Source organism: Rhinoraja longicauda, chromosome 13 (genome assembly GCF_053455715.1).
Source record: "Rhinoraja longicauda isolate Sanriku21f chromosome 13, sRhiLon1.1, whole genome shotgun sequence".
NCBI lineage: Eukaryota > Metazoa > Chordata > Chondrichthyes > Rajiformes > Arhynchobatidae > Rhinoraja > Rhinoraja longicauda.
The window spans coordinates 44,447,623-44,464,103 of record NC_135965.1 but is presented as its reverse complement, the minus strand read 5'-3'; the positions used below and the strand labels follow the sequence as shown (position 1 = coordinate 44,464,103).

The following is a 16,481-nucleotide window of genomic DNA, read 5'->3' as shown; positions in this document are numbered from 1 at the left end:
TTGTCACATGTGCCAAGTAATAGTGAAACTCTTTGCTTGAATGCCCAAGGTAATGCAGGCAATGTTTCAGGTTGGGACCCTTCTTCAGTTCGATTGTAGTATGGGGGGAGAAAGCTGGAAGAGAGATGGGGGCAGGACAGAGCCTGGCAAGTGATAGGTGGATGGAGGTGAGGAGGGATTTTGCGAGGCAGATGGTTAGAATGGCTATGGATGAATAGACAATGTGTGAGATAAGGACAGAACAGGCATGGCGTGTGAAGCCAGAGGAAGGAATATATGTGGAAGGGGATGGGGAGAAGGGGAAAAGGAGATAGCTGTTGTAATTCAGCGGGACAGGCAGCATCTCTGGAGAGAAGGAATGGGTCTGAAGAAAGGCCTCGACCCGAAACGTCGCCCATTCCTTCTCTCCAGAGATGCTGCCTGTCCCGCTGTTACCTTTTGGACGTTTGTGTCCAGCCAAACATAATGGTTTCCGCCCACAAAATGAAAGTCTGATTGGTGAGCAAGTTTACAGGTGACGTTTTGGGTGGAGAGGGAAACTAGCGATAGGAGAGGGTAAGGTGTGAAACTGACAGATCAAAGCAAGTGATGATCAAGGAAATGTAAAGTGGTTCATTGTTGGCTGAGGGGAAGGTGTCAATGAGGTAGAGCTGCTGCTTTGCTGCACCAGAGACCCAGGTTCGACCCAGACCTCGGGTGCTGTCTGCATGGAGTTTGCACACTAAGTTTGCAAGTTAATTGGTCTCTGTAAATTGCTCCCAGTGTGTAGGAAGTGGATGAGAAAGTGGGATAACATACAATTCGTGTGACCAGGTAATAAGTTCATAAGTCATAGGTGCAGAATTAGGCCATTCATAGAAACATAGATATAGAAACATAGAAAATAGGTGCAGGAGGAGGCCATTTGGCCCTTCGAGCCAGCACCGCCATTCATTGCTATATGGCTGATCATCCACAATCAGTAACCCGTGCCTGCCTTCTTTCTCCCCATTATCCCTTGATTCTGCTAGCCCCTAGAGCTCTATCGAACAAAGCTCTATCTATCTAACATTCGGCCTATCGAGTCTACTCTGCCATTCAATCATGGCTGATCTATCTCTCCCTTTTAATTCCCACATTTCTCCTGCCTTCTCCCCATAACCCCTGATGTACTAACCAAGAATCTATCAAGTTCCACCTTAAAAATATCCATTGACTTGCCCTCCACAGCCTTCTATGGCAATGAATTCCACAGACTCACTACAATCCGACTAAAGAAATTCCCCCTCACCAAAGGTCCACATGGACTCAGTGGGCTGAAGGGCCTGTTTCCAGGCTGTATCTTTCAGTCAATCCTCAGCAAACACAGAGCTCAGCCTGAGATTGCAAAAGACAGGGCAGAAGCATGTACCGGCCAAGTGGATGATCCACCTCTGTTTTATCCATCACTGAAGCTGGTAATCAGCCAATTCAAACAATTCCTGGTGATATCAAGAAATGATAGATCGCCAGGCACAAAGGCAGCAGGATTAGAGTGCCTGCAGGTGAGAGTAGCGCGGACTTGCACTCCAGAGGTAGCCAACTTGCTTCAGTGGAATGACTGCTGTGGCATCAACCTAACAGTGTGGAATGTTGTGTGTAGGTTGGAGCTACAGATGCTGGCTTACATCGAAGATAGACACAAAATGGCGGAGTAACCCAGCGGGGCAGGCAGCATCTCTGGATAGAAGAAATGGGTGACGTTTGGGGCCGAGACCCTTCTTCAGGCTGAGTCAGGGGAGAGGGAGACACAGAGATAAGGAAGGGTAAGGTGTGAAAACGAGACATCAGAGGGGATGGAGTTCCCGGAAGGAAAATGTAGAATAGATTATTGTTAGCTAGGAGAAGGTGACATCGAAGCAAAGAGAGATGAAATTTAATCAGGGGAACAGTCAGACTGGACAGAGAACTCAGAAGGGGGAGGGACGGTGAGAGAGGGAAAGCAAGGGTTACTTGAAGTTAGGGAAGTCAATGTTCATACCACTGGGGTGCACTGCCAAGGTGTGTCCTACCCACAAAGGAGGACAACAAATGGCGGTCCAAGGGGCTACCCCCAATAGGTGGATCAAGATGGCACTTGACCCAGGCGACCATTTGTGTGCTTGTCACAGAAGTGGGTCCACGATCACACATTACAATCACTCCACAATTTTAAATTTCTACTCCCATAGCAACGTTTCTTATCTTAACTATGATCTTTATCTTGCACTAATCGTTCTTCACGTTATTCCCCTGATCATGCATCTAAACACCGCGGATGGCTCGATTGTAATCATGGTATTGTCTTTCCGCTGACTGGTCAGCACGCAACAAAAACCTTTTCACGTACACCTCGGTACACGTGACAATGAACCAAACTCAAACCCAAATCCCATCTGGCAAATAACTGCTCAATCAATCGTCGATCATCAGCAAAGTCGTCGCCTGCAACCGCCGACGATTTACTTTTCAAAGCTCGGTCTGGGCTTCATCAGGATGAATCCGTTCCAAACCTCATCACGATCTTGGTCTAAGCAGGCAACAAATTACTGACTTCCAGCTCAGGGTTACTGTTGACTGGTGCGGGATGAACAGCCTTGATAGAACAGTGAATGGGCTTCAAGGAGGAAAACACTCTGAGGTCGTATAGAGTCATACAGCACGGGTAACAACCCCACCGGCTAAGGTTGCCAACTGTCCCGTATTAGCCGGGAAATCCCATACTTTGGGCTAAATTTGTTTGTCCCGTTCAGGACCACCCTTGTCCTGTATTAGGCCCCCGGTCCGCTGTAGGCCCTGACACTGTAGGCCCAGACATTATAGACTTACATCCGACTGCTATTGCTGACATGTCAAAGTCTAATATTTTGGTGATATCCCTGTGATTTTTCTTTCTGTTTGCCCAGAATACTCTGCGAACTACCATATTGCACTCTGACATGAAGAGCACAGCAAATGAGTTGAAACTCGGCTATCTTTATGTGTGGGGAGCAGGGCTTATTCCACCTAAAAGTGTCACGGTAACTTATGAAAACGCAACCTACAACATCAGCAGTTTTAAGCACTCAACTCAGTTGCAGGTAAGGAAAGAACAACGATCGGTGATCCTATAGTCTCTCATTGTGCAATAACATTTAGAATCTAATTGACTGTGATATACTGAGGAATTATCCGTCCATATTAATCTATATTAGACAATCCATTACATGCCTTTATCTTATTAAACCAAAAAAAGGAGTACTTTATATCACGTTGCACTGTTCGATCTGATTTAATCTCAAGCCATCCTTTAAAGACAAAATGGATGAGAAGAAACTCGGTTCATGTGAATGTACAGTTCCATTCAGATAAAGAGGAGAGCAAATTCTTATGCTGGTCAGTTTTAAAAATAGAATTTTCTTCCTGGAGTCATAATCATCAGGACCTGAATAGAGGCGATTAATTAGATGCCTTTGTAACAATTTATTTTAAAGGTGTTACTGATCGCGAAACCTCTCCTATTTATCGTTAATTGTGTCACAAGTTTCAATGTTGTAACAACAGAGAGAATCATCCAAATCTCTTGATCTCTCAGCTCTGCCTATATAATGATTCACATCTCCTATTCAGCTGGTGTTGAACCCTTGGCTTAACCTGTCCGCGGGATAGAATTTAGCCAGCCTGGATGTCAATTGAGAGGATTGTTAGGTTAGGCATATAACTGAGTCAGTTCCACACGTTGAACTTTAATTTTTTACATCATTGTACGGAGCTTAGTCTGTTGTGATATCATGGGATTTACAAAATCACAGCACTTTCCAACAGAATATGTTCAAAGTTGCCCACCCATTCTGGACTGCTGCCATTCCAACCGCCAGTTTAAAAATACAACATACTGTAACAAAGGGAGGAACACCCTACTGTTAAAACATGGCAGTATACATGTGTAGTAGGCAAAGGGAATGTGGGCAGCATCGATTTTTTAGTTTAGTTTAGAGATACAGCGCGGAAATAGGCCTTCAGACCTACTGATTCTGCATTGACCAGCGATCCCCACACATTACACGATGTTTACATCCATACCAAGCCAATTAACGTACATACCTGTACGTCTTTGGAGTGTGGGAGCAAAACCGAAGATCTCGGAGAAAACCCACGCAGGTCGCGGGGAGAACGTACAAACTCCGTACAGACAGCACCCGCAGTCAGGGTAGAACCCGGGTCTCTGGCGCTGTAAGGCAGCAACTCTACCGCTGCGCCACCGTGCCGCCCTCTCAGAATGGAAAAATGAACCCTTTCTTTTTCCGCAGATGCTGCCTGACCCGCTGTGCTTTCCCCCGACTTTTTTCGGGGGGGTTTGTTGTTGAGGAAGTCAATGTTTACAGATGTTGGATTTTCAGCTTATTTTTTAAATGACTGGTAGACTTTCACCATTTTGTTCCAATGTTGTGATATCCCGTACTGGGAGTGAAATCTCAAAATTGACCCCTTTACCTTCCCCAGCAGATAACATCTTGGCTTAACAAAGGCGTGATAGAATTATACAGTAGGGACACAGGCTATTTTGTCCAATTTGCCCTTGCCAATCAAGATGCCTATCTGAGCCAGTCCCATTTGCTTGCGTTTGGCCCATATCCCTCCAAACCTTTCCTATGTACAATGTGGTGAAATATCATGAAACATACAGCATTCATAGTGAATCCTACCTCAAGTCAAGTTTATTTATTTGTCACATACACATACACGATGTGCAGTGAATTGAAAGTGGCAATGCCTGCGGATTGTGCACAAAAAAGAATTACAGTTACAGCATATAAATAAAGTTAATAAAGTTACTATTAGTGTAGACAAAATGTAGTCTCTGGGGTTATAAAAGTTAACAGTCCTGATGGCCTGTGGGAAGAAACTCCGTCTCATCCTCTCCGTTTTCACAGCGTGACAGCGGAGGCGTTTGCCTGACCGTAGCATCTGGAACAGTCTGTTACTGGGATGTCAGGGGTCTCTCATAATCTTACTTGCTCTGGATCTGCACCTCCTGATGTATAGGTCCTGCAGGGGGACGAGTGTAGTTCCCATGGTGCGTTCTGCCGAACGCACTACTCTCTGCAGGGCCATCCTGTCCTGGGCAGAGCTGTTCCCAAACCAGACTGTAATGTTGCCGGACAGGATGCTCTCTACAGCCCCAGAGTAGAAGCAATGAAGGATCCTCAGAGACAAGCTGAATTTTCTCAGCTGTCTAAGGTGGTAAAGGCGCTACTTTGCCTTACCCACCAGTGCGGCAATGTGCGTTGCCCATGTCAGATCCTCTGTGATATGGACTCCCAAGTATTTAAAACTGCTCACCCTATCCATAGTAGACCCATTTATCTCCAGTACCTCAGCTTGTGACTAGATTTCTTCCAGCGTTCCATCAGCCCCACAGAAATAGCTTCCGTAAATCATTCCAACCAGCACTTTAAATCCCGGCACTCATTTTTTAAACAAAAAGATACTGATATCTTGACAGAGAAAAATAGAGGATATTAATTAGATGCCTTTGTAACAATTTATTTTAACAATGTCACCGATAGTGAAACCTCTCCTATTCGTCTTTAATCATGTCACAAGTTTCAATGTTGTAACAACAGAGAGAATCGTCCAAATCTCTCGGCTCTGCCCTATATAGTGATTCACATCTCCTATTCAGCTGGTGTTCAACCCTTGGCTTATCCTGTCCATGGGATAGAATTTAGCCAGCCTTGATGTCAATTGAGAGGATTGTAGGGTTAGGCATATAACAGGCTCTTGCTGAGTCAGTTCCACATGTTGAACTTCAATTTGTCACATCGTTGTACCCGAGCTTATTCTGTTGTGATATCATGGGATTTACAAAATCACAGCTCTCTGCAACAGAAAGCGTTCAAAGTTGCCAACCCATACTGGACTTCTTGCCATGCCAACCACCAGTTTAAAAATACAATAGACTGTAACAAAACGGGGAAGAATACATTGCTAATAACATATACATGTGTTGCAGGTAAAGGGAATGTGGGCAGCATCGATTTTTTTAGTTTAGTTTAGAGATATAGTGTGGAAACAGGCCCTTTGTCCCACCGAGTCCACACCAACCAGTGGCCCCCACACTGTCCTACACACACGGGGGACAATTTACAATTTTACCAAGCCAATTAATCTACAAGCCTGTCCGTCTTTGGAGTGTGGATAGAAACTGGACCCCCCCCCACACTGCATGGACATGCAGGTTTACAGGTTAATTGGCTTTGCATAAATGGAAAATGTTTTAAAAAAATTGTTCCTACTTCGTCTAGAGTCGTGTTGATGTGCAGGGATCGCTGGTTGGTGCAGGCTCTGTAGGCCGAAGGGCCTGTTTCCGTCCACACTGTATCTCTAAACTAAACATCACATGAAATATTCTGCCAATTAAGGCAACTAATGCAAAGTCTATATGTTAATGGGGAAGAACATGAAAATACAATGAGGTATAGGTTTTAATTGAACTAAAGCTTGCCTTCATTATTATGCTATTTCAACAAAAGAATCTCTTAAAATAATGACATAATTGAAAATTGAAAGAAAACCATCAATTTTTGGTACCTACTCTGCATGAACACGTTTCCACTCATTAACCAATCCTTTTATGAAAGCACTTAAAAATGTTTCCAATTATCATTCAAATAATGGACTTTAGTCTTTAAAGAAATCGCCTAACCTTGTGTAATTTTTTCCATTTTTCAGAAACTTACTATTGAAATGGCAGACAAAGACTTTCAGATCGATAAGCCATTAACAATCATTTGGAAAACAGAACCATGAATATTAATTTAGTAAGCATTAAGGAACACTAATGGCATGCAGATTCTCAGCAGAGATGCGTTTTGTTTCCACGATTAATTAATTCTTTCGTGTCCATTATCTATGTTTCAAATGTTTGGCCAAACTCTTCCACAGTGGACAGCCTTCTCATTTGCCATCGTTAGATCTTCCAGGCAACATTTTTCACCAAGAAGTGGGTATCTTAGTAGGTGTGGCATGGATTGTGCAGATGTTCCACACTCACACGGTGAATTCATTCGGCACGGTGGCGCAGCGGTAGAGTTAGACAATAGACAATAGGTGCAGGAGGGGGCCATTCGGCCCTTCGAGCCAGCACCGCCATTCAATGTGATCATAGCTCCAAAGAAGTACAGGTATGTAGGTTAATTGGCTGGGTAAATGTAAAAATTGTCCCTAGTGGGTGGGTGTAGGATAGTGTTAATGTACGGGGATCGCTGGGCGGCACGGACTTGGAGGGCCGAAAAGGCCTGTTTCCGGCTGTATATATATGATATGATATGATATGATAGGTTTTTGGAAGAATTTCATTATTACATTTTCTTGAATGAATACGGAAGGAATTTTGTGAAGAAACCAAACAGAGCAATAATTAAAAATGGTGTTTTAAAAAAAAAATGATTGCAAATTAATAAACTTTTACTGCACTTCTAAATGAGGAGTTTCGTCTTTCATTTCGAAAACTTTACCAGCAATGTTTTTTTTAAACAGTTGTTTTGCTATCGCAAGTTTGTCAATAAAATTGTAGATATTTCAGCTGTATTATGTGGATAAAGGTGTTTGTTGGCTGTACATGTGGGAGGGATGATACTAGATCAGAACTGTTTAGTTACCAGATACAGTGCGGAGTGAGACCCATTGGTCCAATGAGTACTCGCCGACTAGCAATCCCCACAAATGAACACTGTCCTACACACACCAAGGCCAATTTACAATTATACCAAGCCAATTAGCATACAAACCTATACATCTTTGGAGTGCGAGAGGAAACTGGAGATCCCGGAATGGCGGGACTGTCGTATGTTGAAAGGCTGGAGCGATTGGGCTTGTATACACTGGAATTTAGAAGGATGAGGGGGGATCTTATTGAAACATATAAGATAATTAGCGGATTGGACACATTAGAGGCAGGAAACATGTTCCCAATGTTGGGGGAGTCCAGAACAAGGGGCCACAGTTTAAGAATAAGGGGTAGGCCATTTAGAACGGAGATGAGGAAGAACTTTTTCAGTCAGAGAGTGGTGAAGGTGTGGAATTCTTTGCCTCAGAAGGCAGTGGAGGCCAGTTCGTTGGATGCTTTCAAGAGAGAGCTGGATAGAGCTCTTAAGGAGCTCAAGGAGGGGGTATGGGGAGAAGGCAGGAACGGGGTACTGATTGAGAGTGATCAGCCATGATCGCATTGAATGGCGGTGCTGGCTCGAAGGGCTGAATGGCCTACTCCTGCACCTATTGTCTATTGTCTATTGTCTATCCCGGAAAAAACCCACGCAGGTCACGGGGAGAATGTGCAAACTCCATACAGACAGCACCCGTAGTCGGGATCGAACCAGTGTCTTGGGCGCTGCCAGGCAGCGACTCTACCGCTGCACCATCAGCCGCCCATTCAAGAGAAATTCTGCCTCTTCTTAATGGCTTATAAAGTGTTATCAGTATTTTAACATAAAGGGTGCCTTCACGTAACTACCGTTGTGCCAAGAGCTATGGTTAAGTTATGTACATTTTCTCAAGTCTTGAGCACAAAATCCAATTGACAAATGTAATCACATTTGAGAAGAATCGCTGAATGCAACTGTTTAGTAGGAGATACATTTCTGTATTGGTATTAGTGAAGGATAATACATTAGTGAAAGGAGATACATTTCTGTATTGGTATTAGTGAAGTATATTGGAGCAAAGAACACACCAAATTTTATTCTTAAATTGAAATGCTGGAATTTCTGAGGGTTCACGTTGGAGTGAAGATAGCAATAAACATTTGAGGTGTAGTTCCTCCAATTTGCGCTGGGCCTCACTCTGACAATGGAGGAGGCCCAGGACAGAAAGGTCAGATTGGGAATGGGAGGGGGAGTTAAAGCGCAATTGGAGAAAGAGCACCTCATATTTCGCCTGGGCAGCTTACACCCCAGCGGTATGAACATTGACTTCTCTAACTTCAAGTAGCCCTTGCTTTCCCTCTCTCCATCCCCTCACCCTTCCCAGTTCTTCCACCTGTCTCCGACTACATTCTATCTCTGTACCGCCCACTCCCCTGACATCAGTCTGAAGAAGGGTCTCGACCCGAAACGTCACCCATTCCTTCTCTCCAGAAATGCTCCCTGTCCCGCTGAGTTACTCCAGCATTTTGTGTCTACCTTCGATCTAAATCAGCATCTGCAGTTCCTTCCTACACTAGTAAGTGGAGAGTTTTCTACATGCTGGAAAGACTCTTTTAGAAAGCAGGTGAGGAGGAACTTCTTTAGTCAGAGGGTAGTTAATCTGTGGAACTCACTGCCACAGAGGGCTGTGGAGGCCAAGTCAGTTGATATTTTTTAAGGCAGAGATAGACAAATTCTTGATTAGAACGGGAGTCAAGGGTTATGGAGAGAAGGCAGGAAAATAGGATTAGGAGGCAGAGATCAACCATGTTTGAATGGCGGAGTAGGCTCAATGGGCCGAATGGCCTAATTCTACTCCTATAACTTGTGAACTTGTGACTAGAGACCCTTGTTGCAAAATACATAAATCTTGGCATGTTGCTCCAGCCAAAGTATTTTTATGATTGTCTCAGTTAAGTTTGTGATTATTGTTGACCCTTGTGTAACTGATAATGACAGATTAGGCAAAGATATCACTGGATGCCAAGGGGAGCTGTCTAGACCCACTTTTGTCGGGCACTATCCTCAATTCAAGTCAACATTTAATTTTAGTGTGCCATCAAATAACTGTCAGATTAAGTATTTTCGGAAAGGAGTAAAAAAAATATAGCAAAAGATGAGATAACAGAATTGCACAGATTTTGTTAGTATTGAAGGCTCTTAACACTCGTTGAAACATGACCTGGCCACTGAATGACACAAAATGCTGGAGTAACTGCTGGGCGGCATGGTGGCGCAGCGGTAGAGTTGCTGCCTTACAGCGAATGCAGCGCCGGAGACTCAGGTTCGATCCTGACTACGGGCGCCATCTGTACGGAGTTTGTACGTTCTCCCCGTGACCTGCGTGGGTTTTCTCCGAGATCTTTGGTTTCCTCCCACACTCCAAAGACGTACAGGTACGTAGGTTAATTGGCTTGGTAAATGTAAAATTTGTCCGTAGTGGGTGTAGGATAGATAGTGTTAATGTGCGGGGATCGCTGGGCGGCGCGGGCCCGGTGGGCCGAAGGGCCTGTTTCTGCGCTGTATCTCTTTTTTTTATATTTTTTATTTTTGAAAAGCATATGTACAGATAGAAATAAGAAAAAACACATTTGTTACAAAGTTCTTACATAGCTTCAATTTTAAATTTTTGAAGAGAGAAAGTAAAAATAAAAATAAAAAACTATAAACTTGGGGAGAGAGAGTAAGAGGGTTAAAAAAAAAAAAGGGATCTAACAATAAAAATTAAAGGGAGTAGATCCGGGAGACAATAACCACAGTTGTACATCCAACCCCTAACTCAAGTTTCAACTTTTAATTTAAATTTTTTATTTTAGTCCTGTGCCAAACCCATTTACTTTTCTAAAAATTCAATAAATGGAGACCATATTTTTAAAAACAACTCAGGTTTGTCGATTAAGGCAAACCTTATTTTTTCCAAATGCAGGGTCTCTGTCATTTCCGTAGTCCACATTTTAATTGTGGGGGTTATTGGTTTTTTCCAAAATTTAAGTATTAATTTTTTCGCAGTTATTAGACTGTAATCAAGAAAATGTACCTGACTTACTGTAAAATTTGTAGTATGTTCTGATAGTCCTAATATAATTAATTTTGGGTCCATATCTAATTTTTTATTAATAACTTTAGAAACTATTTTAAAAATCTCCAACCAGAAGTTTTGCATTTTTATACAAGTTACGAAAATATGAGTTAAATTAGCTTCTTGAATTGACATTTATCACAAATAGGAGAGATACTAGGAAAAATCCTATTTAATTTCGTCTTCGAATAATGTAATCTATGTATTATTTTAAATTGTATTAAGGAATGTCTAGTATTCAATGAACATTGATGTATATGTTGTAAGCTTTCATCCCATATATCTTGCATTATAAATTGATTCAATTCGTCCTCCCATGCTCGTCTATAAGATTCTGATGACGGAATGTCAGTGTCAAGGAGAGTATTGTAAATAAAGGATATTAATTTATTTGAATTATAATGTCGATTCAGGCATACATCAAGGCATACATTCGATATTGGTGCGATCCTCTTAGCTCCAATAAATTTAAATAAAAAAACATATGGAGGTAATCCCATTATACACAGTGTTATCCGTACCTGGAAACAATTAAAGCTTACGTTAAAATTGAGTAAATTATCTGTTTTCCTGCCTATTGCAAATAATCCCTCTTTTAAACCGTCTGTCTTAGATAGAGGTTTTGCTCAATGGAAAAGCTATGGAATTAAAAGGGTGGGAGATCTTTATCATAAGGGAACTTTTCTTTCTTTTCAGGATTTACAGCAGAAGTACGGATTACATGTTAATAATTATTTTAGATATTTACAACTTAGAGATTATGTAAAATCACACATGCAAGAATATAAGTTTAGAGGTCCAGAAACACTTGATGTATCTCTAAATCTAAAAATAAATCTAAAACTCAGCAGATCAGGAAGCATCCGTGGAGAACACGGATAGGTGACGTTTTGTGTTGGGACCCTACTTCAGACTCTCCGCGTAGAGTAGATGCAGGGAAGATGTTTCCACTTGTGTGAGAGTCTAGGACCAGAGGGCAGTCTCAGAATAAAAGGGCATACCTGTAGAAAGGAGACAAGGAGGAATTTCACACTTGGCCACTTTAGTGTTCAGTTTAGTTTAGATATACAGCGTGGGAACAGGCACTTCGGTGATCCTGGCGATCACCAGCGATCCTCGTACACCAACACATGAGTGACAAATTACAATTCTTACCGAAGCCAATTAACCTACAAGCCTGTACGTCTTTGGAGTGTGGGTGGAAAACAGAGCATCCGGACAAAACGCACGCGGTCACGGTGGGGGAACGTACAAACTCCGTACAGACAGCATCCGTAGTCAGGGTCGAACCCGGGCCTCTGGCGCGTTTAGGCAGCAACTCTACCGCTGTGCCACTGTTCTGCTCATGAACAGAAGATGAGTAGTGAAGAACTCTTGAGATGATTTGACTACTCAGTATATCTGGAGTCAAGTCAAGTCAAGTTTATTTGTCACATACACATACACGATGTGCAGTGAAATGAAAGTGGCAATGTCTGCGGATTGTGCACAAAAAAGAATTACAGTTACAGCATATAAATAAAGTTAATAAAGTTAATATAGTGTAGACAAAATTTAGTCCCTGGAGTTATAAAAGTTGACAGTCCTGATGGCCTGTGGGAAGAAACTCCGTCTCATCCTCTCCGTTTTCACAGCGTGACAGCGGAGGCGTTTGCCTGACCGTAGCATCTGGAACAGTCCGTTACTGGGGTGGCAGGGGTCCCTCATAATCTTACTTGCTCTGGATCTGCACCTCCTGATGTATAGGTCCTGCAGGGGGACGAGTGTAGTTCCCATGGTGCGTTCTGCCAAACGCACTACTCACTGCAGGGCCATCCTGTCCTGGGCAGAGCTGTTCCCAAACCAGACTGTAATGTTGCCGGACAGGATGCTCTCTTAGGGCTTGACTTTTGCTGTAATTTTGCTTTGCTGATAAATTGGAAATGACTACAAATCAACTAAAGTCTCTTTTTCAATCTTTTTTAACCAGTTTCTATATTGTTTTAAGGCTGGTAATGAAACAAATTGTTTGTCCTGAAGTGTTTTGAGTGCTTTTTAGACACTCAATAAAGTGATGTGGTGGTCAAAAAATCTGCTTCATTTTCTTCAGAATTGTTAATAAAAGTGCACCACTAACCCATTTAGTAAAGTAACGTATTTTTATTATCTAATGAAAACAATTCTGCATCAGCTCATGCACACAGTTTGCAAACTCTGACCCTTTAACCAAAATATCCTTTGCTGAGTTTAGTATTTTCCACAAAATCAACAATTATTATTTTTTATCATGTACACTGCGGGAGGCTCAATTGTAATCATGTTCAGTTTAGTTTACAGATACAGCGCAGAAACAGGCCCTTCAGCCCACAGAGTCCATGCCGACCAGCGATCCCCGCACATTAACACTATCCTACACACACTGGGGACAATTTACATTTACACCAAGCCAATTAACCTACAAACCTGCACGTCTTTGGAGTGTGGGAGGAAACGGAAGATCTTGGAGGAAACCCACGCGGTCACAGGGAACACGCACAAACTCCATACATACAGTCCTGACCCGTAGTCGGGATCGAACCCGGGTCTCTGAGGTGGTGATGCAGCAACTCTACCACTGTGCCACCATGCTGCCTTACTCTTAGAAGAAAAACCAAACCAGCATCTACAGTTCCTTTTGTCTACTATTATCAGAAGAATGCTGATATAAAATAGAGAATACTAATAGACAATAGACAATAGGTGCAGGAGTAGGCCATTCAGCCCTTGGAGCCAGCACCGCCATTCAATGCGATCATGGCTGATCACTCTCAATCAGTACCCCGTTCCTGCCTTCTCCCCATACCCCCTCACTCCGCTATCCTTAAGAGCTCTATCCAGCTCTCTCTTGAAAGCATCCAACGAACTGGCCTCCACTGCCTTCTGAGGCAGAGAATTCCACACCTTCATCACTCTCTGACTGAAAAAGTTCTTCCTCATCTCCGTTCTAAATGGCCTACCCCTTATTCTTAAACTGTGGCCCCTTGTTCTGGACTCCCCCAACATTGGGAACATGTTTCCTGCCTCTAATGTGTCCAATCCCCTAATTATCTTATATGTTTCAATAAGATCCCCCCTCATCCTTCTAAATTCCAGTGTATACTAATGGTAAATAAACTCTGGTACCACACCAGGATTGTCTGACAACTTGAATTCTTTCTAACAACTTTGGATTATTCGCTATCTTTCTCCATATCTGTTACCAATGCATTTTGATTAACAGAAAATCACCAATGAACAACTGAGAGAAATCGCAAAGGAATTGCAGGGAATTTCCTATTATACTTTATTGTCGACACACCAGTGTGAATTTTTTTATTTACCACACAAGATGTACTTGAGCCACACTGTGAAATTATCATCTACTGCAACTTTGATATAATGTTAAATTACAAATACTAGAGCAACAATGTTTTAGCATTTAACAAGGTTCTGGCAACTGGCAGCGGAGGCCAATTCTCTGGATGCTTTCAAGAGAGAGTTAGATAGAGCTCTTAAAGAAAGCAGAGTCAAGGGATATGGGGAGAAGGCAGGAACGGGGTACTGATTGTGGATGATCAGCCATGATCATAGTGAATGGCGGTGCTGGCTCGAAGGGCTGAATGGCCTACTCCTGCACCTATTGTCTATTGCTGCACCTGTCTTAATTCAGAATTAAGATAATCCTCCCACACTCCAAAGAAATTATTTGTTTTGCATACCCAAGGTATGTAAAGAGTGGCCACATAAAGGACATTGACAAAGGTACAATGTATCCCTCACCAGTTCCTCCTCCTGTCTTCTCTATTGCCCATTTCCATCCCTATAAATTGGCCCGGACCTGTCCTTCTCGAGGTCATCTAGTCAACCCTTGTCGCTGGTCAAGGTCAACCCTTGTCGCTGCCTTTATGACCTGCAAACTATTAAGTTTTCCAACACACACACTTGTCCTGCCTCCTTCAGTTAATTATCTGCAAACCAGGACATCCAGAACTTCCTCTAAACCTCAGAACACAGAACAGTACAGCACAGGAACGGGCTCTTAGGCCCACGACGTTTGTGCCAAACATGATGCCTGATTAAAGTGATCTCATCTGCCTGGACATAATGCATATCCCTCTGTTCCCTGCACTTCCATGCACCTATCGAAAAGCCTACAGAAAGTCACTATGGTATCTGCCTCCATCACCTCCCCAGGCAGTGAGTTCAAGGCCCCGACCATCCTCTGTGTAAAAATAACTTGCCCTGCAGACCTCCATTAAACTTTCCCCCTCTCACCTCAAAACAATGCCCTCTAGTGGAGGGCATGTCCACGCTGGGGGAAAAGGTACTGACTGCGGACACCATCGCTGTATTTTATATACCTTAACATGCGGAGGAGTTGTGTTCCTCCATCACACCCAAAGTTGTTAACGTTCGCTGATCAGACGTTGAAATTATCATTCTCCTTTTCAAATCCCCTCCATGCTTCCTTCCACGATTTCAAATCCCTCCAGCCCTCCATTCAAAAATGAATTTCGTCAGCACTCTTTCACTTATCTGCCATGTCTTTGTAGGAAGGGTAACAGTTTAGTGAATGAGGAATAGAGCCATACAGCACAGAAACAGGCCCTTCGGCCCAACACGACCATACCACATCTAAATTGGTCTCATTTGCCTGTGTTAGGCTCATATCCTTCTAAACCTTTCGAATCCATGTACCCGTCCAAGTGGCTTCATAAGTCAATAAGTTCATAAGTGATAGGAGCAGAATTAAGCCATTCGGCCCATCAAGTTCACTCCATCATTCAATCATGGCTGATTTATCTCTCCCTCCCAACCCCATTCTCCTGCCTTCTCCCCTATAATCCCTGATACCTGTGCTAATCAAGAATCTATCTATACATGCCTTAAAAATATCCATTGACTTGGCCTCCACAGCCTTCTGTGGCAAAGAATTCTACAGATTCACCACTGTCAGACTGAAGAAATTTCTCCTCATCTCCTTCCTAAAGAAACGTCCTTTAAGTCTGAGGCAATGACCTCTGGTCCTAGACTCTCCCATTAGTGGAAACATCCTCTCCACATCCACTCTATACTTCACTATTCAGTAAAAGGCCTGGATAGATTGGATGTGGAGAGGATGTCTTTTAAGTGTTAAGTGTGTCTGTGCAAGTGCCAAGCCTATGCTTTTTGGCTTTCTTCTTCTTTCAGTTCAGTAATCTTTCCATGAGAACATGAATACCTTGAGGACATTGTCAAATGGCATCTCACAATCCCGTCCCATCAGTACTGACAGACGGCAGTAGCCAACCATCTGCCTTCCAGAATTAGCTTTCATTGTCACTGTGGCTGCTCTCTGCACTTCTCATCTACACCACCCCATCACCCTTTTGACCACATGAAAATCACGCTGCAATTGTACCAATAAAAAACACGGGTGGCGCAGCGGTAGAGTTGCTGCCTTACAGCGCTTACGGCGCCAGAGACCCGGGTTTGATCCCGACTACGGCTGTTGTCTGTACCGAGTCTGTACGTTCTCCCCGTGACTTTCCTTCGAGATCTTCGGTTTCCTCCCACACACTCCAACTGGCTTGGCGTAAATCCCGAACTCCTTATGTTTGAGATGACAGTATAAATCCCACCAGTTCTAGAATGCAAATGCAGGTAAATAAGTTAGGAATAAAAATATATATTATCAGGGAGCGGCGCAGTGGCATAGCTGGTAGAGCTGATGTCTCATAGCGCCCGAGACCTGGGTTCCATCC

General features: G+C 43.1%; 1 protein-coding gene across 1 annotated transcript in view; it reads left to right on the top strand.

The window, feature by feature from the left end:
- si (sucrase-isomaltase) overlaps positions 1-7,462 on the top strand; it is a 265,194-nt gene extending 257,732 nt beyond the window's left edge. Inside the window, exons 50-51 of the mRNA XM_078410873.1 lie at positions 2,904-3,077; positions 6,712-7,462. Coding sequence (XP_078266999.1) covers positions 2,904-3,077; positions 6,712-6,789 — 252 coding nt within the window. The 3' untranslated portion in view covers positions 6,790-7,462. The remainder of the gene's footprint in view (positions 1-2,903; positions 3,078-6,711) is intronic.
- The last annotated feature ends 9,019 nt before the right edge of the window (positions 7,463-16,481 follow it).